Source organism: Garra rufa, chromosome 12 (assembly GCF_049309525.1).
Source record: "Garra rufa chromosome 12, GarRuf1.0, whole genome shotgun sequence".
Taxonomy (NCBI): Eukaryota; Metazoa; Chordata; class Actinopteri; order Cypriniformes; family Cyprinidae; genus Garra; species Garra rufa.
The window spans coordinates 5,189,280-5,204,740 of record NC_133372.1 but is presented as its reverse complement, the minus strand read 5'-3'; the positions used below and the strand labels follow the sequence as shown (position 1 = coordinate 5,204,740).

The 15,461-nt window shown below is 31.0% G+C and overlaps 3 protein-coding genes across 3 annotated transcripts in view; 1 reads left to right on the top strand and 2 right to left on the bottom strand.

Annotated features, from left to right (window-relative positions):
- The window catches only part of LOC141346821 (leucine-rich repeat-containing protein 41-like), a 16,907-nt gene extending 12,139 nt beyond the window's left edge, over positions 1–4,768 (bottom strand). The window contains exons 1-3 of the mRNA XM_073851780.1: positions 4,610–4,768; positions 4,357–4,443; positions 4,098–4,168 (exon numbers count right to left, since the gene is read on the bottom strand). Of these exons, the coding sequence (XP_073707881.1) occupies positions 4,098–4,168; positions 4,357–4,443; positions 4,610–4,697 (246 nt within the window). The 5' untranslated portion in view covers positions 4,698–4,768. The remainder of the gene's footprint in view (positions 1–4,097; positions 4,169–4,356; positions 4,444–4,609) is intronic.
- Positions 4,769–7,948: 3,180 nt separating this feature from the next.
- On the bottom strand, positions 7,949–12,285 carry LOC141346935 (cytochrome b-c1 complex subunit 6, mitochondrial-like). The gene is made up of 4 exons (XM_073851899.1): positions 12,153–12,285; positions 11,805–11,837; positions 9,678–9,839; positions 7,949–8,244 (listed from the first exon to the last, which is right to left on the bottom strand). The coding sequence occupies exons 1-4, from the start codon at positions 12,195–12,197 to the stop codon at positions 8,212–8,214; spliced, it is 273 nt and encodes a 90-aa protein (XP_073708000.1). The 5' UTR covers positions 12,198–12,285; the 3' UTR covers positions 7,949–8,211.
- A 295-nt stretch (positions 12,286–12,580) lies between these two features.
- LOC141346872 (fatty-acid amide hydrolase 1-like) overlaps positions 12,581–15,461 on the top strand; it is a 29,089-nt gene continuing 26,208 nt past the window's right edge. Inside the window, exon 1 of the mRNA XM_073851832.1 lies at positions 12,581–13,060. Within this exon, the coding sequence (XP_073707933.1) occupies positions 12,848–13,060 (213 nt within the window). The 5' untranslated portion in view covers positions 12,581–12,847. The remainder of the gene's footprint in view (positions 13,061–15,461) is intronic.

The window sequence follows — 15,461 nt, the reverse complement described above, 5'->3', positions numbered from 1 at the left end:
CAATTGTCTATTACCCATGTTACTTTTAAGTATTTTGAGTTAGCAGTTTGGTCTAAAAAAACTGAATAAATAAAATAATAAAATTAATAAATCAAAAAAAAATACACACAAAAAAAAAACTATTTTTAGTGAACCAGATTTCATGTTTAGTGCACTTGCTCACAGAATAAAACAAATAAATACAATAAAAACTAAATAAATAAATAAATAAAATAAAAAATAATACACAAAAATAAGATGAAATAAAATTGTTTATTACCCATGATGTTACTTATAAGTATTAGTAATATTAGTAGTTTGATCTAAATAAATAAATAAATATATATATATTTAAAAAAATAAATACACAGAATAAAAAATACACAAAAAAATCAAATATAAAATAAAATAAAATTTACATGGGTTTATTGCCTATGTATGTTGCATTTGTAGGGATTTTGACTTAGTAGTTTGCTCTGAAAACCCAGAATTAAAAAAAATAATAAAACAAAATTAAATTGAATAAAATTGTTTATTACCCATGTTACTTACAAGTATTTTGACTTAGTAGTTTGATCTAAAAAAAACTAACGTGATAAAATAAATAAATAAAAAATATGCAAAAATAATAAAAACAAAACCAAACAAAAAATAATCAAATATAAAATGTACATGGGTTTGCTGCCTATGTAAGTTGCACTTATAAGGAATTTGCTTAGCAGTTTGCTCTAAAAACCCAGAATTAAATGAAATAAAATAATACACAAAAGAATAAAACAAAATTAAATGAAATAAAGTTGTTTATTACCCAAGTACTTTGACTTAATAGTTTAATCTAAAAAAAAAACCTGAAATACACAAAAATAATGAAAAAAAAAAATTGTCCATGTAAGTTGTACTTATAAGGAATCTGACTGAATTAATGAATGAAATAAAATAGTTTATTACCCCTGTTACTTATAAGCATTTTGACTTAAAAATCTAAAAAAATAAAAATAAATAATAATAATACACAAAAATAATAAAACAAAACAAAATAAGATTTTTTTTTTAAATAAAATAAAACAAAAAGCTTATTACCCATGTTACTTATAAGTATTTCGACATAGTAGTTTAATCTTTAAACAAAAAATAAAACACAAAAATAATAAAACAAAACAAAATAAAATAAAATAAAAAAAAGTTTATTACCCATGTTACTTATAAAGTAAAATCAGGGGACTATTTCCATCATGTCCTATGCATTTAAATAAAGAATTAGATTTAGTAGTTTGCTCTAAAAAGCCAGAATAAAATAACAACAAAATAACATTTTCAAAGATTCTACACAAACAAAAAATCAATAAAATAATACAAATAAAGCATTACACCAAAAAATTTCAAATTAAAAATTAAACTAAAATAAACGTTTATTGGCCATGTAAGTTGTGCACTTATAAAGAATGTGACTGGATAGTTTGCTATAGAAAGTCAGAATAAAATTAAATAAAACAAAATATACAAAATAAAGTAATAAAAAAATAATTAAAAAAAATAAATGCACTGTATGATGACAGTATCCTGATATTCTAAGCATGTTCATCAAACAATCATTTATCTAGGGCTGCAACTAACGATTATTTTAATAATCGATTAATCTGTCGATTATTTTTTCGATTAATCGATGAATCGGATAAAAAAACAAGGGATTTACAACCCTTTATTCAAAAACAGAACTAAAATCTTTAGAAAGTGCACGAACATGTTGCTCCTTGAACTGTTATAATAATAATAATAAAATAAAAATGGACTAACACAAAAAACATACACATGTATGCTTTACATCTGCCAAATATATAGACTATAAATAAACTAAAATTACTATCCGTCAAGACAGCGGCTTGCTGTGGTGTACATGCTGCATTTCCCATCAAGAAGCCTCTCAAATTAAATTCCTCAGTGCGCATTAAAAAAAGTCATGTGACTTTGCACGCTGGAACGGGTTAACTTGACTAACTTTCTGCTACATTCATTCTGCCATGGCGGTGTTGAGTGTCCTGCCATCAGCAGCGACCAGCTGGAAGAGTTCCGCATTCAAATGCACGCAAAACTGGCCTCAAAGCCCCAGCAAAAGTAATTACCATGAATGTGTCAGGGCAAAAATTAAGAAAATATTCGAATTACTTATTAATAAACTATTTTCTGATTCAGTGTTGCAAAGATGAAATTGACGATCCTGCCATCTGCTCATTAATGCCTAATGCATCTTTATGGATTAGCTAATGAAAGAGTTTTGTTTTCGATTTTAATTATTTCGTTTTATAGTAAAATAATAATTTAAAGCTTTCTATAGATATTGTGTTTGTGAGGCAATTACCTGGGTTTCGGTTAATTATTGTGAAGCGCTCCTGTTTAAACCAAAGATATCAAGCGTATTCTGTTTGTTTTCTTTAAGAGCACATTTTGTTGATACTGTGAGTACACACAAACCGGAACCCTTTACAGTTCCGGCCCGGGTGGTAAATTACTCTTACCTTTATGAGCAAAAAAGAAATTCCACATTGCACTGGCGTCTCCATGTCCTGCAAAGCGCGTTTCTCTCCGCACAAACTTTGGAATTATCTTGATTGAATGATTAAACTAATATTGTGATATGTTTTAAGTTTTTTATATCAATGGATTTTAATTTAAATCGCGATGAATTAAGCAGGCTTTTGATCTGTCTGCCGCTGTTTGCTAGGTAGGCTATAACTTTAAAAAACAAAAACTTGAATTTAACAAACAAAAAGTGTTCCAAATATATCTCTAAATTAACTTTATAAACTAAAGAAACGAAAATAAATGTAATCACTTTGCTATTAAAAACAGCAGCTGTGTAATGAGGAAGAGAAAGAGAAAAAAAGACAGTCGGACTGGAAATTCAGTCGGCCAAAAATTGATGAGCTGTCGGACATTTTTACAAGGAATGTTTGTTTAATAGCCTATTTAATATTCTTAGGCTACTTTCTTAATTAAATATATTATTTCTTTGATTTATTTTAGCGTTTTTAGGCTGCTTGTTCGCTGACTGAGGTGTAGGCTATATATAAAAAAACAACGTGCCGCGTCACAGCCCTATTCAAAACTGAGACGATTTCACCTTTCGATTTCTCCTTACGGTTGTGGTATGTTTTCGACACATTATACAGACAGACAGTGTTACAAAAACTATAGAAGTAGTTTTCTCCATCTCCACTATCCAACGACCCGTACAGCAGCTGTTTTGCGATCGAGCATTGGCTGCTGTGAAAGTAGGCTAGCCAAAGTAGGCTTAAATATCAAACATGTTTGATATAAATCGGGGCAGCATATATATATAATGTAGAAACGGTGCTTTATGCTCAAATGTTCCAGTTTTGCGCATAAGTTAAATTCGCATTTTTGGATGGAAACACAGCTTAGGTGCCGAACTCTGCTGGCATCAGTGCGGGAGAGAGACCGAATGTGTCCACTCCGCTCTGCGCTCAATTTTTTTTTAATATATATAATAACAACCAAATGTGTCTGCGTCGCGCGACACAACGAATCGATTATGAAATTCGTTGCCAACTCTTTTAGTAATCGATTTTTATCGATTTTATCGATTCGTTGTTGCAGCCCTACAAAAAAATAAAACACAAAAATAATAAAACAAAACAAAATAAAATAAAAAAAAAGTTTATTACTCATGTTACTTATAAAGTAAAATCAGGGGACTATTTCCATCATGTCCTATGCATTTAAATAAAGAATTAGATTTAGTAGTTTGCTCTAAAAAGCCAGAATAAAATAACAACAAAATAACATTTTCAAAGATTCTACACAAACAAAAATTCAATAAAATAATACAAATAAAGCATTACACCAAAAAATTTCAAATTAAAAATTAAACTAAAATAAACGTTTATTGGCCATTTAAGTTGTGCACTTATAAAGAATGTGACTGGATAGTTTGCTATAGAAAGTCAGAATAAAATTAAATAAAACAAAATATACAAAATAAAGTAATAAAAAAATAATTTAAAAAAATAAATGCACTGTATGATGACAGTATCCTGATATTCTAAGCATGTTCATCAAACAATCATTTATTAGAGATGATTATATGAAATACAACGAACCTTTAATTTCCAGCGCCACATCTGATCCAAATCTCTCCATATTGCTGCCCAAATTACAGAGGTGGAGATGCCTAAAAAAAATTCAGGTATTAGATGTCATTAATATACTGACAAGTATTTAAACATTTTATTTCTAACTTTTACACACATACAGACAAAATGAAAACAATATTAAGCTGGCATAAATTAGATCTGATAAATGTTAATGAACCAGAGATTGATTGACATTGATTCATTAAATGCTCTTTTGTGTGCATACCTTTGGTGGCAGCAGCAGTTTCAATTCTGTCCAGATAATAAATGTTTAGATGTGGCAGTAAGTCTTTCAGGAGAGACACAGGCAGACCTACAACAAAAAAGATGTAAATATTAGACATTTTTTCAAATAAATGTTTTCCATCACGTACTTTATGTCCATAAACTGAAATTAAGTTGTAAATTTTGTTAAATTACATATCAGGTCTTAATTTTGGAATTAATGCGAAAATAATTTCGCTGAAAGTAAAACTCACTCGAAACCTTCTTTTCCAACACATCCATGTTTTGAGCAACTTTGACGATGCACATCCGCACTAACGAGCTTGCATCTGAAGTTCCCATTTTTGCACTAGAAACGAGCTCAAGTGTTTTCTTACACAGCAGCGTGTGCTTTGCACATTTTTTGATGTTGTGCTTCCGTCATATGCTTCCGAAATAAAAATATATTGGAAAAAAAATTCGACAACAAACGTTGTAATTGACCCAGGGGGCGCTCGGCGGCTCAAAAAACCTGAGGCACATTGTATCCTAATCTTTTTTAGCTCATTTGGGATATTTATACACAACACCGTGTAGTCTTTTACATGTATGTATTGGAATAAACTATTACCTGATAGAAAAATCTAAAACCGTTATCGTAAATCGCTATAGAATGAAATTTAAAACTCGTATCCAGCAATCACTCTCGAACGCGATTGGTCCAATCTGCCCACGCTGAGAAAAGAAACAGATACCACGTGACAACCAATTTTATAATTTATATATTTATTAACGTACATCTGAATAATAAATTAAGGGGAGACACTGCAGGCAAAAAAATGCTTTTTTTCATACACCTGTCAAATTTGATATTTTTTGGACTTTTGTTGGTTGGTTTTAGACTAGTGGGAAGAAAACATCCAAGAGACACTGTCAAGTGTTTCTTTTATAGCACTTTATATATTGTGTCAATAGATTTCAATTACAATACCCATTTTTAAAAGTCGTTTTCTCAAAATGATATTTTTTCTCCTACACTGAGCCATAAATCTCCACTTCAGTAGCACTTATACACACACCAAACTTTACATTTTTATTCCTGTAAAAAATGTTCTAGAAATGATATGTGCATATTTAAACGTAACACTTTAGAAAACTTGTAATCCAAAATTATCAATGTAATCAATCAACTGGGTAAGCAAGGTCATAACTATTAGTAAAAAAAAAAAAAAAAAAAGTACCCTATACACCTGCCAATGTTTCGCCTTAACATCTATTAAACTAAAAAATACTCGGATTCTAATGCACCAAATCCCTCCAGGTAAAGAACCTTATTTAATGTTAATTTCCCTTCTAGCTGCTCAAATTCTATGTGCAGAATGCGCCCATTGGCTCAATTTCATGGAGTCTTACTTCCGGGCGCTGAGGCGGCCAATGAAACACGCTGTAGAGGTGCAAGTCCCGCCCAATACAGAAAATTCCATCGGAAAGATGTCAGCATGCTGAATGCAGTAGTGATGGGATTTATGGCTCTTTGAGGGGATCCGGATCTTGGCGATCCGTTCCTTTCAAAGAGCCGTTCAAAAGAACGGCTCTTTTGGCTCTTTTTAAATATTTAGTCAGTTTTAAGAAGCCAGTTTGGGGGCATCTCAGTTTATCCTGGAAATAATCACTGGGAGGAATTATGAGGTGAGATTCGTAGTCAAATAATTAAAACTCAGATATCACACACCAATATCTGAGTTCGAATTATTCTGAAATATTGATTATTATCTCATTTGTCATGTGTGGACTATATTTCATAGGGTTGCACAACATCCCTCTGCTTAGACAGTGGCATCACTATTTTGGATTTACCTTTAGTACAAAGTATGTTGCTGCATCCCAATTCGCATACTTATACTATGCCCTTAAAGTATGTACTCTTTTTGTGAAGAAAAAGTACATACTTTTGAGTATGTAGCAGAAAAGTAGGCAAGCTTTGGGACATACTACTTCCTCTGTTGCTTAGTTACCTAAATCCTGTCACTGTTTAAACTGCCTTGTCAGTTAATATCATCTACATTTCGTTTAATTTGATTTCCTACCGTATTAGAGAAAAATGAAGAGGCACATTCTTACTAGTCTTTTATGCCGAGAACTTTGCTCGTGTTTGCATAATGATGCATTTAAAAGTTAATGACCAAACCTATCATTATAAAAGTTCATAATGTTGCTGCACATGAAATATACCATGGATAACATTATTTAAATATTATTTATTAGGTTACACATTGATTAGTTATCTCAAAAACCCCTTTCTCTACCTGTCCCTGGTAGCGCGTATCCGCCATGTTTGTAGTTTTTTTTAAACAATTTTTATGCGTGTTTGTAGTTCTAATCGGATTCTCGTTCACCGCGCAATGTGTTGTGGGCAATATTAGCCGTTAGAGTGTGCATTGATCCGCACTTCGAATTCTTAAGTTAAGTAGTAGACCATCCGGGAATAATTTGTGTGCATCTGTGTGAAACACGCATAGGAAAAAAGAACGACAGAAAGAACGGCTCCCCCCCAGCCGCGACTCGGCTCCCATCGTTCATGTTTATGAGCCGTTCAAAAGAATCGGTTCGTTCGCGAACGTCACAACTCTAGAATGCAGTCCTGCAATATGAACTGATTGATTATATGAAGCAAACAAGTTGTGAAAACAATTAAAACATCTACAGTTTCTAAAATGTATTTTAATGAAAATAGGAAAACTAATTTCTCTACTATTTAATTTATGCTTTACCATATAGCTTTTATCTGTAGGTAGATGTATTTGTCTCATAGACAAGTCATTATCTTAGTCGTGTTTATGTCATATATATTATATATTATGTTCTTTGCATGCTGTTAATGCTTATTTGCTCTTTAAGGGGAGACACTGCAGGCAAAAACACAGTTTTTTCATGCACCTGGCTGTCAAGTTTGAGATTTTGGGCTTTTTGTTTTTTTTCATGAAGTGTTTTTTCAGACTAGTAGAAATTAAACATCCAAAAGACACATTCAAGAGTTTATAGTTTTTAATTACAATACATATTTCTAAAGGCTGTTTTCTAAAAAATAGTTTTTAAATCCATAAATCTCCACTTCAGTAGCATTTACACACATCAAACTTCACATTTCTATTCCTGTCTATATCCTGAAGGATTTTACAGAGGGATTTGTTCACATAGAATTTGCTTGATTATGTACATTTTATTCCCTCAAATTGTGAAAATATATTGTTTAAGTATTTTCTGAATTATGGAGTGACAAAAATTAAGATACCTGAAATTCCTTCTGTAAAACTTTTGACTCTAATGTCAAAGAAATTAAACAAGAATTTTGAAACTGACTTCGTTCAGTGTTTAAAATTTTGTCCTACACATGTATGCAAATTAGCACATATTTCATTAAACAATGGCTAATTTCCATATGTAGACCTAACATTTGAGAAAACTTGTAATACCAAAAATGTTTGTAATTACTAATGTAATAAACCAACTGGGTAAGTAAGGCGATAACTAATAGTTGTTGTTTTTACCCTATTCACCTGCCTTATTAAATTCCTAACAGCCAATTTATGGCAATGAATGACTGAAAACAACAGTTGTCTTTTGTTCTTTATTGTTTTTCTGTTATTTGACATTAGCAATAAACCCAAATTCTGTGTCAACATCACCTCTTTACTGATCTCAACAACAGAGGACAGATGATAGATGAACAGAGCACAGTTGTTAACACTTTAGTCACAATTCAGCAAAGTGGACAACCTGAAAAACCTATGGGTGACAGTGAATAGTTGAATCTGGGACAGAAATCACACCTTATATAAATAACCGAGCACTGTATTCCTATAAGCAGACATGCTGTTTATTTCATTGACTGGAAAACATTGTGGGCCACCTGTAGAAAACAAAGAGAGAAGAACAAGTTATTACAAATAATGTTTACAAAATATAGATATATAAAAAAATAAAAAAGACATAGTATTTTGGAGAATTTTTAGAGAAAAACAAAATACATATAGGTTTGGTATGACAAATGAGACAGACAAAATAAAGTATCTATATGTGACCCTGGACCACAAAACCAGTCTTAAGTCGCTGGGGTATATTTGTAGCAATAGCCAATACATTGCATGGTTCAAAATTATCCGATTTTTGCTTTATGCCAAAAATCATTAGAATATTAAGTAAAGATCATGTTCCATGAAGATATTTTGTAAATTTTCTACTGCAGATATATCAAAACTTAATTTTTGAGTAGTAATATGCATTGCTAAGAACTTTATCTGGAAAAATTTAAAGGTGGTTTTCTCAATATTTAGATTTTTTTCACCCTCAGATTTCAGATTTTCAAATAGATGTATCTCGACCAAATACTGTCCTGTCCTCATAAACCATACATCAATGGAAAGCTTATTAAGCTTTCAGACAATAAAAAAAGACCCTTATGACAGTTTTGTGCTCAAGGGTCACATATTTAACCCTTGTGCGTTCAAAAAAGAAAAAATGGACAAAAACTGTCAAAATATATGATTTATTTATATTTTTTCCACTTTCACTGATGTAGATTTTTTAATCAGCATCTGTTCTATCCACAGATGCCAAACAGTCATTAATTTTCAAAATTGCAACCCTTTAAATGCTGGTTTCTTTGCATAATGCCACAGGTTTAAGGTTTTTTATTTTTATGAAAAAATTAAAATTAGTAGTAATTTCCATATGCTAAATGCTGAGGAGATTTTTTTCTTTACTTATCAGACTCTTGGGTGTGTCAGTGAAGAACAACAACTTTAGTTTTGAGGCATTTATATTTTTATGTAGTGTTAGATAAAAAAAAAAAAAGGCACAATCTAGTAAAACATGGTAAAAATTCACAATTTGAAGCCTTGCCAAAAGAATAAATGCCTATTAGCAAATATTGCATCATTTTATAGTCAAATGGCCCTGGGTTAAAATATTCCAGTTTCAATGTGGACATTTTTGTCCTTAAGGTCCTGAGTGTGAGTATTTTTTGTACGGAGGGTAAAATTGATTTTCTGAAGGAAATGATGGTGAAATATTACAATTTAAAAAAAATAAATAAACACCTGAGCCAAAATTTATGCAGTTGGCATTAACACAGGCACCCTTATGACAAAAAAAACAAAACTGAAATGGACAAAGATGTCCATAAGGTCGCACAAGGGTTAAACTACTTCTTGAAGTTAGTTGTGTGACCAGCATCTTGACAAAGTCAAAGACTCTAACTAAAATGCTAAATGCATTATCTAAACCTTTCTAGCAATTACTGACATCTAATATCCACAGGTTCAGTTGAATATCAGCACTTACACAGTGGTCACGAGCGTGCAGGAAGTCAAAGAGCTCCTCCGTACAGTCCTCTGTTGTCTCTGAGCGAGAACCGACCCGTGACTCGCACGCTTCGAGCCGCTCACGAGCGTGAACGCAATGCTCCGACTGCTCACACTTCTCACGCACCGTCTCTAATGGGTCCTGAGGAGCAAATATTCAACAATATTCTTCATCAAACATGGTATGCATAGACGACTAGTCATTATGAAAATGGACATCACCATCACATTCACATTTTGTATCTTGGGTCTACAATATCCAATGTGAATAAGACATGGTACTCAGGGACAAAAGGAGAATGCATACACTACCAGTCAAAAGTTTTTGAACAGTGAGATTTTTTATGTTTTTTTAATATTTTTTGCTCACCAAGCCTGCATTTATTTCATTTATTTCAAATTTTAAAATATTTTTACTATTTAAAATAACTGTTTTCTATTTGAATATTTTTTTAAATGTAATTTATTCCTGTGATCAAAGATAAGTTTTCAGCATCATTAATCCAGTGTCACATGATCCCTTCAGAAATCATTCTAATATGCTGATTTGCTGTTCAAGAAACATTTATTATTAATATATTTAATACTTAAAAAAAAAAAATCAGGATTCTTTGATGAATAGAAAGACCCCATTTATCTGAAATTAATACTTTTATTTTGCAGGAATGCTTTAAATTGATCAGAAGTAATGATAAAGATGATATTTTTTCAAAAGGTTTCTATTTCGGATAAATACTGTTCTTCTGATCTTTCTATTCATCAAACAAACCTAAAATAATTATACTCAACAGTTTTCAACATAATAATAATAATAAAAAATGTTTTTTTAGCAGCAAATCAGAATATTAGAATGATTTCTAACAGATCATGTGACTGGAGTAATAATTTTTAAAATTCAGCTTTGAAATCACACCAATAAATTTCATTTTTAATTATATTCAAATAGAAAACAGTTATTTTAAATAGCAAAAAATGTTTCAGAAATTTTGCTGTTTTTGCTGTACTTTGGATTAAATAAATGCAGACTTGGTGAGCAGAAGAGGCTTCTTTAAAAACATAAAAAAATCTTAATGTTAACTGTAAAAAAAAAAAAAAAAGGTACATGTCAAAGTTCTTTAAAGGAGTAGTTCACTTTTAGAACAAAAATGTACAGATAATGTACTCACCCCTTGTCATCCAAGATGTTCATGTCTTTCTTCAATCGTAAGGAAATTGTTTATGATGAAAATATTTCAGGATTTCTCTCCATAATGGACTTGTATGGTGCCCCTGAGTTTGAACTTCCAAAATGCAGCTTCAAAGGGCTCTAAACGATCACAGCCGAGTAAAAAGGGTTTTATCTAGCAGAACGATTGGTTATATTCTAAAAAAAAAATTAAAATTTATATATTTTTAACCTCAAATGCTCATCTTGTCTAGCCGTGTGTGTACTCTGTGTAGAGATTAAAAAGTATTAAAAATATTTTTTGAAAATATCCAATCGTTTCACTAGATAAGACCCTTCTTCCTCGACTGGGATCGTTTAGAGCCCTTTGAAGCTGCATTTAAACATTTTGGAAGTTCAAACTTGGGGGCATCATAGAAGTCCACTATATGGAGAGAAATCCTGAAATGTTTTCCTCAAAAACATCATTTCTTTACGACTGAAGAAAGAAAGACATGAACATCTTGGATGACAAGGGGGTGAGTACATTATCTGTAAATTTCTGTTCTGAAAGTGAACTTCTCCTTTAAGTTATGATGCTAGGGGGCACCACAACCTCAGAAAATCTACAATTTCATATACAAAGATGTTCTTCAAACATATTATGGACTTTCATTAACTGCTGTGTGCGTATGTATATAAATCTAGATATAGCTATATATTTATAGACATATAAAGATAGATAAATAAAAAGATAGATACATACATAGATCCAAATTGCTCACAAAACACATTACTGACATAACCTGAAGTCTTGATCAAGGGCATGCTAGTGAAAGTTTATGGGTCTTTATCAATTACACATTTTTGAACAACTGTCTAGTATAGTTTTAATTCATTTTAACTGATTTGGACATAATATTTCAACATATTGCATTGTAATACAGTACAAAAGAGACATACCACCAAATCCTGCTCCTCTTCTTCTTCCTCCTCCTAAACACAACAAAGTATATTATTTGGCTACATATACATGCATACACCTATGTATACACATACATTGTAAGAAAACAACAACAAACATATATGATAACCTAGGATGCGTGTTTACACATACAAACCAAACATAAAATCAAACGCAATAATTTAGACAGCGGAAGCATAAAATAATAATATGTATGTACATCAGATTCAATGTAAAGATTAGGCTCGGCCCTTAAACCAAACCGGTTTTACATAAAGCAACTAACAGTTACTTTACAACCTAAATGACATTTAAACCGCTCTGTAAAACAGTATGTGCTATTATACCTCTTCTGGCTCTCCATTCGTGATCATTTTATCTTCGAACACCATGATTTCAGCTGAGTTTTTCCGATTTGACCCTCTGTGGACTGTGATATGCGCCGATGGAGGACAGCGTGACACTTTCCGGAAGTTGTAAGGGCTAAAGAGTTTCATGCAAAGAGAGACAGTCCACCTCTGTCAACTTCCGGTTAGCAGTGTCTGTTTACATCAGCTGTAAATAAGCAAAGTTAGAGTCCTGCCTTCATCAGCTTGTACTTATCATTGTGTATTCGACATTAATACTCAAAACAGTGAGGTAATATGACATGTTTTCACTATATTAAATCCTGTCAGCGTTGATCTGCGTTACATTGTATATGTTTTGCTGCCATCTGTTGGCTTGGAGTATGAATAAAAATTAACAACAAGGTGAAATATATAATGTTTAAATGCATGTTACCTGTACTACCTACCCGGATATAATCGCTTATTATCTCCCTGACAGGATTTTTAAGGCAATTCCGAGCGCAGCTCCTCTTATGAGGTGCTCTGCATATATTATATTCCGCACAGGAAATGGAATCAAAGTTGGAGCTCTAGTGCGCACAATTAGTTTTGATGTCTTTAACTACGCCAAAGTTCTTAAAGATCCAGTAACAAATGATTCAAGTGCATTACACTCCGGACTTCGCAGGATCACAAGACACTGAGCAGCAGTTATGGGCCGCTTTAATGTGCAGCAGCTCACAATAGACATGGATTTTAACTGGACGCCGGTGATTGCAACCATAGTTTGTGGTACAGGTGCATTATATCTCTACTTGAAATGGAGAAATAACCAGAAGATTCAGAAGAAAATACTAAACGCACGGAAAAGACGAGATAAATCATTTCAACAGGCTGAACAAGCGGTGCAACAATTTAAAATACAGGTAAAACTAACATGCATGTATATGCATTGTGTTTAGAGTAAATGTTTATAAATGTGCATGGTATGTGTACAATTATATTGTTGTTACACTATATGGGGCAAGTTTTTACGCAAAATGTAATAAAACAATAAAGCAGTTACAAAACAAAGCAGTTTATAAAAAAATAAACTGTAATAAAAAATCACATTTTTCCATTCTTGTGCTGAACAAATACAATAATTAATCCATGTAAAATAAATAAAATTAAATGCATTTTAAACAATGTATTAAATACATTTATTTAGACTATTTATCAAATTTAAATAGTATACATATTGCTCCAATAAAAAGCAATTTTGGGAAAAGAAAAAAAGTAAAATGTACTTAATTTTTCGTTTCGTTTAAGTACATTTAAGTATGAGGTAACACTTTATTTTGATAGTCCACTTTAGACATGCTACTAACAGTAAGTAACTTTGCAACTACATGTCAGCCAGCGGGCAATAGAGTATTAGTAGATTCTGTTTAATATCATTTTACACTTTATTTTGATGGGTCCACTACAAAAAAATGCTTTTCTTACTTCTAAACTTGTCTTGTTTCCAGGCAAAATATCTAATAATTCTTAAATCAAGAAGGATTTTCTAGACAAGTAAAAATTATTTTAGACTGTTAGATTAGGTTTAGGGTTACACTGCAAAAAAAAAAAAAAAAATGCTTTTCTTGCTTAGATTTTTTTTTACTTGTTTCCAGCCAAAATATTTAAACATTTTTAAATAAAGAACCATTTTCTAGACAGGTAAAAATTCTTTTCTTTTTTTTTTTTTAGTAAAAACAAGTCAAAATTAACTGCGTTTTTGCTTGAAACAGGCAAAATAATCTGCCAATGAGGTAAGAAAAATAATCTTGTTTTCTGTTTGAAATAAGATTATTTTTCTTACCCCATTGGCAGGTTATTTTGCTTGTTCTAAGGACAAATTCACTCAATTTTGACTTGTTTTTACTAAAAACAAGAAAATAATGTTTATTTGTCTAGAAAATGGTTCTTTATTTAAAAATGTTTCGATATTTTGGCAGGAAACAAGTCAAAAAAATCGAAGTAAGAAAAGCATTTTTTTTTTGCAGTGTAACCCTAAACCTGATCTAACAGTCTACTCTGACAGTCTGTAGACAGGTAGTTGCAAATTAACATTAATTGACATGTAGTTGCAAAGTTACTTATAGTAGTAGAATGTCTAGTGGATTATCAAAATAAAGTGTAACCAAGTAGGACAAGTTAAATAAGAGAATAAGTTAATCTAACTTGGCCAGTTAGAGTTTGTTGAGTAATTTCAAGTTAAACAAGGTAGTAGATTGCTTGCTATGCTTTACCAACTGAACACATTATGTGTGCACAATAATATGTGTACACAATACACAACACACAATGATGAAAACAATCAGTGGATGGTGGTGTTTGAGTATGTAGTATTTTCATTTTAAGTTTAAGTAAATAAATACTGGATGTCACAAAACTGCATGTTACTAAACCGAACAACAATAGGAATTATAAAACAGTATAAATACAACTACAAAACAGTAAAAATTTTAACCTTATAATTTATTATTCATGTTTGAAACATGAAAACTTTGTAAACAAACAATTCCAAGTGAAAATCAGATAGTCTATCTTCACTATATTGTTGACTCTTTTCTGAATGTATAAGAGTGCATTGTTGTTTTCAATTTTAACTGATATTACAAGAATATTATAATAAACTGGAATTTAACAGATTTAACTAAACATTTAGAAACCAACATATAAAACCATCTCTGGAGAAAATATGTACTTATACACTACCAGTCAAAAGTTTTTGAACAGTAAGATTTATAAAAAATTTTTATATGTCTCTTATGCTTACCAACCCTGCATTTGTTTGATCCAAAGTACAGTAAAAAAAAAAATAATATTTTTACTATTTAAAAGAACCATTTTCTATTTGAATACATTATAAAATATAATTTATTCTTGTGATTTTAAAGCTGAATTTATGGCATCATTACTCCAGTCACATGATCCTTCAGAAATCATTCTAATATTCTGATTTGCTGCTCAAAACATTTATTGTTATTATTATTATTATAATGTTGAAAACAGCTGAGTAGATTTGTTTTCTGGTTTCTGTGATGAATAGAAAGTTCAGAAGAACAGCATTTATCTAAAATAGAAGTCTTTTGTAACATTATAAATATCTTAATCTTCACTTTTGATTAATTTTAAGCGTTCTTGATAAATAAATTTATTAATTTCTATAATTAAAAAAAAATATATAAAATGAAATACTGACTCCAAACTTTTGAATGGTATAGTATATAATTTGACAAAATCTTTTTATTTTTTAGATATATGCTGATCTTTGGATCTTTTTATTTATCAAATCCT

What these genes read in the sequence shown, in the direction of transcription:
- LOC141346935 (XM_073851899.1), bottom strand. Translation starts at nt 12,197, where the DNA reads ATGGTGTTCGAAGATAAAATGATCACGAATGGAGAGCCAGAAGAG. An exon ending in AAGAGGAGCAGGATTTGGTG is followed by an intron (nt 9,840 to 11,804) that starts GTATGTCTCTTT and finishes TTTGCTCCTCAG; the next exon opens with GACCCATTAGAGACGGTGCG. An exon ending in TGCACGCTCGTGACCACTGT is followed by an intron (nt 8,245 to 9,677) that starts GTAAGTGCTGAT and finishes TGTTTTCTACAG; the next exon opens with GTGGCCCACAATGTTTTCCA.